At 35.5% G+C, this 8,714-nt stretch overlaps 1 protein-coding gene across 1 annotated transcript; it reads left to right on the top strand.

Moving 5' to 3' along the window:
* The first annotated feature begins 5,579 nt into the window (after nucleotides 1–5,579).
* On the top strand, nucleotides 5,580–6,035 carry LOC117181538. Its single transcript, XM_033374333.1, has one exon. It carries the CDS (start codon nucleotides 5,580–5,582, stop codon nucleotides 6,033–6,035), a length of 456 nt encoding a protein of 151 aa, XP_033230224.1.
* Nucleotides 6,036–8,714: the final 2,679 nt, after the last annotated feature.

Consider the following 8,714-nt stretch of genomic DNA (forward strand, 5'->3'; position numbering starts at 1 on the left):
CAAGGGACATTTCAAGGTCAAGTCACGGTCAAATCGAAGATAGTAAATTTCCAGTATAATGAGTGTTCAATGTATTTAAATAAACAAGTTGAATGCAAAAAATCACATCTTGATCACGTTTTAAGTTTTCCTATAACTAATATTCAAAAAATAGTGTAAAAAACGAAACCACAAGGTAGAAGACCCCCTTAACCGACTGTATAATTATAACTGAAAATAAAGCAGAAGTAGTCATAAAGACTTTACTAGCGGAAAAGATTACAAATTTAACTTTGATTTGCAAATGGGGTTGTGACGGCACCTCAGGTCAGAGTAGATATAAGCAGAAATTCAGTGATGATTATGTGCGTAAATTTGATGATGTGAATATTTTGTTTATATCTCTTGTACCATTACAGGTTGTATCAATTGATACAATAACAAATGCAAAGACTGGTATGGAAAAATCCTAGACCTTCATCCCCTCATTGTTGTAGACCTCTTAGAATTCAATTCCTTCATGAGACGCCCGCCCTAACCACGACGGATCTAATCGCCAAATTCGAATGGGAAATCCTTGACCATCCTCCATACAGTCCTGATTTTGACCCCAGTAACTACCATTTCTACCTTAACTTGAAACAACACTTGGGGGGAACGAAATTATCAAGCGACGAATAGCTGAAGGCATATGTCGATATCTTCCTGCGCGAGTCGGCGGGAGAGTGGTAACGACGAAGGCCTTAATACGACGCGGACCTTAATTTACGGACAACCCTCGTATGACAATGCTGCATACTTATGTACATCTATCAAAGGATACTTATTAATATAAAATTAAAAGTCGACTTATTAAAAGAATAATGCCTGATTAAGACATTTGCGATTATTCGCGAAATTAGAATGGGCAAAAATGCAAATATATTCATTTAAGAAGACGACTTATAACAAATGAGTATATATTGCATGCCAATGTTTTTATATTTAATTCGATCAATGGATACTTATTAGAGCAAGATTAAAAGTTGACTCTTATTAAAATAGTAACACCTGATTAAGACATTTGAGATTATTCGAAAAATAAGAATGGACGAGAATGCAAATATATTCATTTAAGAAGACGACTTTTAACAAATGAGCATATATTGCATGCCAATGTTCCATATTTAATTCGTTCAATGAATACTGATTAGGGCAAGATTAAAAGTTGACTCTTATTAAAAGAGTAACACCTGATTAAGACATTTGCGATTATTCGCAAAAAAAAAAATGAGCAAGACTATAAAAATATTCATTTAAGAAGAGGACTTATAACAAATATGTATATGGGTCATTCCATGTCACATTTACCAATAAAATTTAAATTCACTCAGTTATATTTTTCCTGATTTTAAAACAAAAATAGAAGTCACGTATTTTTTCTTTTCAATATGATATGTGAAATTCAGAAGTTATCATTATTTGAACTTTCAGAATCTGGATGTTTTATAATGAAGTTCATAATTGTTCATGCTTTGAGTGTGTAATATGCGAAAAATATTAATTATTTATTTATCCGGGAAACATGCAAAAATGTTTAACAAATTCTTCGACCAATACACGTGCGACCTTGTTCTAAGATTGTGTCTAGCGGAGACGAAGATCTAGCTTGTTGACACCACGACCAAAACAAAACACGATGTTTTGCACATTTGCCATTTTTCTTGAATGCGTCGATTTTTGACAGTCGGCAGTTCAGCTTCACTCACGCAGTGTTTCGTTTTGCATTTTTTGTTAAAAATGTCGGTGGTAAAATTCAAAATCCAGTGCTGTAATCTCTTCAATGAAAAAACGCGCTCTTTAAAAAGTCAAAGGACCAATTTACGCCACCCGTCAAAATTGATCTTAGGGAAATTACAATTTTTAAGATCAAGCTACGTTTTTTGTGCACCATGTAGAAAAAAATCGGGAATCAGTGCGTTAGAGAAACGAGTGAGTACTTGCTTTATTAGTTGGTCAAATTTTCTCCAAATCGCGTTATTATTTTTTTATGCATGTGATTAATTTATTCAGACAGAATAACAACGTCAAATGACTTCAACTTTAACCCTGAGAATTCAAGTGACTCTGACCCTCACACCTCAGATGACATTTTTTCGCTTTCCGATTCTGAATCCAAAGTTGTTGTTTTAGAAATTTTTCATTAATTATCGATGTTTTTTACATTTAAATATTTGTGTCATGTTTACTCAATGTAGGATGAATATGAAAATAGTCCTCAGTTTATTTCTGAATTAAAAGCAAAGTTTCATGACCCAAATAAAAGCCAGCAAGAGAAAATTCAAATATTGACAGTTTTGGGAAAAAAAGGTCTGTGCGTAAGACAGCTAAATTAATGAATACTTCGCGTTACTTCATGCGCAAAGCTCGAGAGTTTACACTGAGAGAGGGGATTTTTTCAACACCTCCCAACAGAGGTGGTTATCAGTAGTTGGAATTATAAAGTCATTTATCATTAATTAATTTTAATAGCTGTTAGCTGCATAAACATTTAACGTAATCCATGTTGAAAATTTTTTTAATGCAAATTTATCGGTTTATTTAATTGCAGGTGAAGTTATTTCTGCCGAAACAGAAACTAAAATTAAAGAGTTTTATGAATACGACGATGTTAGTTCTCCAATGCCTGGGCAAAAAGATACAAAATCGTTGAACATAAATGGGAAATCCGTTGTTTTCCAAAAACGTTTAATATTGAGAAACTTGAAAGAAATATACTTGAAAATTATCAAGGAAAATACTAATATGAAAGTTGGCTTGAGTAAATTTTGCTCGCTCAGGCCAGAGCATTGTATTTTGGCTTGTTTCGGGCGGAACAAATATTTTTTTCGTTTGTCCCATCCATGAAAATATGAAGCTAATGGCATCAGGTAAACAGCGTAGAAAAAGTTATTTGATAAAATTCAATATTATTTAACGCAATTATTGAGTTAAGTTAAATGCTCGTAAAACAAATCAGTAAACTCCAATTTTTAAATTTGTTTATTAAGTTTTTCATTATTTTCGCCTGGTTTCTTCCATTTTAAAAACATCAAAAATTCTAAGACACAATTAAATATTTAGTTATACTTCACAGTAATATTGCAAAGATAGTAGCATAATAATTCCTTCTTTCACAGGAAGTCACATCGTGAATGAACAGGCAATTTGTTACAAAAATGTAAAAAAAAAATTTGCAAGATGAGCAATGTCTTGTAATTTGTGATTCTGCAGAAGATTATGCGTTTGTTATCTAAACTGCTGCCCTTGTGTTCATTGGAATAACGATCAGGCAACAATTTTCCCAATAGCTTTTTATTTCAAAAATGATGGTTCAATTCAGCATAAGACTTTGGTTTTTATTTCGGACAGTAAAAAACACGACTCAGTCGCAGTTTACGTATTTTTACAAGAATTTAACAAGTTTCTTTGGAGCTTCTATCCAAATCTGAGTGAATGCATTTATTTTTCGGACGGAGCGCCCCAGCAATCCAAAAACCCGAAACATTTTTCAACTATTTATCACCATGAGCAAGATTTCGGTCGATCTGCAAAGTGGCATTTTCAAGCCACCGCACATGGAAAAGGCCCTTGTGACGGAGGAGGTGGGGCTCGGAAAAAAAGCACGAAGAGCAAGTCTACAAATGAGTGCAAATAGTCAAATGAGCTCGGCATTGGAATTGTATGAGTGGGCAAAAAATGACGGGTGTTTTTCTAATATATCGGTGATTTACAAAAATGAACGAGATTATGAAGCAGCTGCTGAATTTTTAAAAGTTCGATTTGAAAATTGCGTGACAGTAAAGGGGACACAAAAGTTACATTACATCGAACCCGTGCAAAATCACCAATTAAAAGTGAGAATTTACTCTTCTTGTCCTAGTTTTGAATATGTTAGTATTTCAAAAAATGTATCAAAGCGAGCTTTGAAACGAAAAGCGAAATAGATAAGGAAATTCGTAACTAACGATTTTACTGTGCTGTATAGAAATGTTTTCCTTCACAATACTACATCTTGTACGAATTATTGTTCTTTTGATAATAATAAAAAAATTGTTTATGCATATAACGAATTTGGTAAACATAATTTATTTAACAGAATTTGAAAAAAACTATAGCTGACTCTCATTCAAAGTTGATTGACTGGAAGCCTTTGGGAAAATATCCACGATTACGTAAGTTAACGAACTCGACTTTACATGCTCGTGGTAGACTGGGTAAGACGATGCAGCAGCTCGCGCTCAAAGTAACACGGCTCTACATTATTTGTTATATCTCAAAAACTTATTGACGGTCCACTCTGAAATTTTCGTGAGATACTCTCTGAAGTATATTGTAAAATTACATAGGAAAAAATTTCATTTCGGAGATACGTTTTTGTTGTAAATGCAATTTGTGAAACATTTTTGCATGCTTCCCGAATAAATAAATAATTAATATTTTTCGCATATTACACAGTCAAAGTATGAACTATTATGAACTTCATTATAAAACATCCAGATTCTAATGAATAAATAATTGTTGCTTTTGAGCAATTCAAAAAAATGATCTTCATTAAATTCTGAAAGATCAAATAATGATAACTTGTGAATTTCACATATCATATTGAAAAGAAAAAATACGTGTCTTCTATTTTTGTTTTAAAATCAAGAAAAATATAACTTTGAGTGAATTTAAATTTTAGTGTTAAATCTGACATGGAATGACCCATATATTACATGCCGATGTTCCATATTTAAATCTATTAAAGGATACGTATTAAGGAGAGAATAAAAGTTGCCTGTTAATAAAAAAAGAAGACATTCCGAAATAAGCATGGGCAAGAATGCAAATATATTCATTTAAGAAGACGACTTAACAGATGAGTATATATTTTATGCCAATGTTCCATATTTAATTCGATCAATGGATACTTATTAGGACAAGATTAAAAGTTGACTCTTATTAAAACAGTAACACCTGATTAAAACATTTGCGATTATTCGAAAAATAAGAATGGACGAGGATGCAAATACTACATGTGACAATTAAGTAATGAGACTGATTTTATTGCTGCGCTTGTGGTTAACCTGCGACCTTAAAATTCCTTTCCCCTCTCCATTGATATATTCATCATCGCTCGAGCTTGTTTAGTTCGCCTGCTATGTCGTGTTGAGTAGACGTTTGTTGGTAATGCTCGTCACGAAAATGGAGAAACGAAAGCTAGAGCAACGTGCCGCGATAAAATTTTGCGAGATTGGGCGAAACAGCTTCGGAAACGTACGCTAAAATTGTAAAAATGCATGATGATAGTGCTTTTAGTCGTGCCCAGGTGTTTCGATGGCATAAAGAGTTTAAGAAGGGGCGTGAAAGCGTGGAAGACGAGGCGCGCAGCGAGAGACCAGTCGAGGTGCGGAATGACGCGAATGAGCAGCGTGTGCGCAACCTAATCCGTGAAGATCGGCGTTTAACAGTTCGAATGTTGGCCTCGGAACTGGGTAAGAACCGTGAAACAGACAAATTTTAACCGACGATTTTGGGATGAAAAAGTTGTGCGTGAAGATAGTTCCAAAGAACTTTTCTGAGGAGCAAAGCAGCATCGAATGACCGTCGCAGAAGACTGTTTGGAACAAGTGGAAAATGATCCCACGCTGCTTGACCAAGTTATTACAGACGATGATAGCTGGTTCTTCCAATACAACCCGGAAACCAAACGCCAAAGTTCACAATGGGTGTCTCCGCACGCCCCCCGCCCGAAAAAAGCTCGCATGAGCAAGTCGAAGGTGAAAACGATGATCATTACCTTTTTTGATAGCTATAGAATCGTCCACAAAGAATTTGTTCCTTCGGGGCAAACCGTAAATCAAGGCTACTATCGCCTAGTACTCGAAAGATTGCGAAAACGAGTCAACAGGGTGCGCCCAGACATCACTCGTAACAGGATCCTTCATGACGACAACACACCGTGCCACACGACCCTCAGCGTGTCCCAGTATTTGGCCTCTAAAGGAATCGCCGTTCTGTATCAGCCGCCTTATTCGTCCGATATCACCCTGTGACTTTTTTCTGTTCCCTAGAACAAAATCGGTGGTCGAAGGAACCCATTTTGAGTCGATTACGGACATCCAAGCGGCCGTGACGAGGGTACTCGCGGACATCCCAGTCGAAGCGTTCCAGAAAAATTACGAAGCGTGGAAAACGCGCTGGATCCCTGTATAGCTGCCCAAGGGGACTACTTTGAAAGGGATGGCAGATGTGTCGAATAATTTTTAAATATACGGTTTTTATGGAATCAGTCTCATCACTTGTCACACCTATATGTTTAAAATATTCTCCTAAAATTTCAAATCAATACAAGTAAAATTCTAAGAGATAGACCCTTATGAAGTTCCGCCCATCAGGCCACGTCAGTGGAGCGCTTCGCAGGTATACAGAAGCAGCTGCGTAGCTATAGTTGGTCGGCCTGTCCCACTTTCTTTTACAATTCAAGGGCAACTCTAACAAGTTCTTAATATTTTAGTTGATTGTTGCTTCTTGAGCAAATAGGTTGATTTGAGGTTATAAGTGTTTCTGAGTTTTTACTATAAGTGTTTGCAAATTTTTATTTATAAAATATGTGTAAAGTTACATGATCTGATAGAACAACTAGTGGTTCAAGAAAAGATAGACCAAAGAAAAGAAAACAATCATTTAATCCGAAAACTGCTGAGATAGACGACGAATCTTTCACCAGCACGTCGGCGAAAATACTCAAAAGCCAAGATGAAAAACACGTGCCAGAGAACGATATTCTGCAGTATGCAATCATCGATTTTTTTTAGTTTTTTCAACACTATCTACTTTTGTGAAGTGTTCTAATGTAATAAATGAGAATGGAGAGGACAAAATATGTAATGGTAAAGTGAATTTTAAACAGTGTGTGAAAGTTGGCCTTGGTTTCAAAATTCGCGTAGAGTGTGAAAAATGTCAGCCTAGATACATTTTATCGTGTCACAAAATTGGTAAATCATATGAAATAAATCGTAGATTTATATTTGTGATGCGAGTAGTAGGCTTAGGACTTGCCGGATGTAAAAAATTATGTGGCTTGATGGATATAAGTTCTTATTTTTTGAATAAGTTGACATATGATTTTTATGTTCAGAAAATTCATCACTGTGTTCAGGTGGTTGCTGAAACACTTATCTCATCGGCTGCAAAAGAAGAAAAACAATTAACGTCTGATGAAAGTGGTATTGATGATACGACCGATGTAACTGTATCAGGCGATGGTACTTGGAAAAAGCGCGGTTTTTCATCATTATACGGTGTGTCTATGTTAATTGGTTATTATAGCGAAAAAGTTTTGGATATTTTTATAAAATGTTCATATTGTAAATTATGTGAAGTTTGGAAAAAAACCGAACACAATACAATTTGAAGAGCGGAAGGAAGATCTTATTGGCAAAAACGAATGTAGTGCCAATCACCAAGGACCAGCTGGTAATATGGAAGTTTCATCAATCGTTGAAATGTTTCAACGCTCTTTTGAAAAATACGGCCTAAGGTACTTAAATTATATTGGTGACGAGGAATCCAAAACATATTCCGGATTTCTTAATGCCAAACCTTATGAAGAAGATTTTATTATAAATAAAAAAGAATGCGTAGGACATGTGCAGAAGAGGATGGGCAAGCGCTTACGTGATTTGGTCAATAAAACTTGTGAAGAAAAAAAAACCAAGACCGGTAAAATAATTAGAAAAAAAAACTGTCTGGCAAAGGCAAACTTATTGGCAAACTTATTGATAAGTTAACTGTTTATTATGGCCTAGCTATAAGAAGAAACTGCTTTTCGGTGCAAAATATGAGAGACGCTATATGGGCAATTTATTTTCATTATATCTCCGCAGACAAAAATCCACAGCACCATAAATGTCCAAAGGACCCTAACTCATAGTGCACTTGGCAGCGAGCTTCAGCAATAAAAACTCTCTTATCACACAAACACGACTACGATCCATTACCAAGTGACGTTTCATCAGCTATCAAGGCTATTTATGAAGAACTCAGCAAAGGAGAGCTCTTGGAGAGGTGTGTTGGTGACTTCACGCAAAACAATAATTAAAATTTTAAACCAGTTAATTTGGAAAATTACTCCAAAAATACTTCCTGCTGGTTCAAAAATAGTAGAGATTGCTGCATTTGTCGCTGCTGGCACTTTCAACGAAGGAGTAATAGCTTTGTTGCTTTTTATGTATGGTATGGACTTGGAACTTGGCAGAAACTGCCACGAGTATGCCCGAAAAGAAGATGAGAACCGCATACTCATTGCTGAAAAGAAAGCTGACGCTGCGACTTGTGAAGCAAGAATTCGTCAAACGCAAGAGCAAAAGGATGTCCTGGATATTGCCGCAGCAGCAGGTACTTTGCTTGATGGCGCCGGAATCGATGATTCTATGTGAGTTAAAAAAAAATTTTTTGCATGTTATTTCAATTTAAAGGGGTGTTCCTCCGAATGGATTTCAAAAAATCGATTTTTTTTTAATTTTCTCATAGGTAATACATCTAAGAATGTCCTGCCAAAAGGATTTTGCTCGATTCGTATTAGAAAACCAGTTTTTGGCAATTTTTTTGACTCTCCGCAGGGACTTCGTGCGGCGAAGTGATTCGAAATACTGAAAACCTTATAAAAACTCAGGAATTGAAAATTTTGCTTTGCCGAGTTGTCATATATGGTTTTTTGGGTCGCTGATTAC

Source organism: Belonocnema kinseyi, chromosome 1, assembly GCF_010883055.1.
Source record: "Belonocnema kinseyi isolate 2016_QV_RU_SX_M_011 chromosome 1, B_treatae_v1, whole genome shotgun sequence".
Classification (NCBI taxonomy): Eukaryota; Metazoa; Arthropoda; class Insecta; order Hymenoptera; family Cynipidae; genus Belonocnema; species Belonocnema kinseyi.

Coding starts and splice junctions, on each gene's coding strand:
- LOC117181538 (XM_033374333.1), top strand. CDS start 5,580: ATGACCGTCGCAGAAGACTGTTTGGAACAAGTGGAAAATGATCCCACG.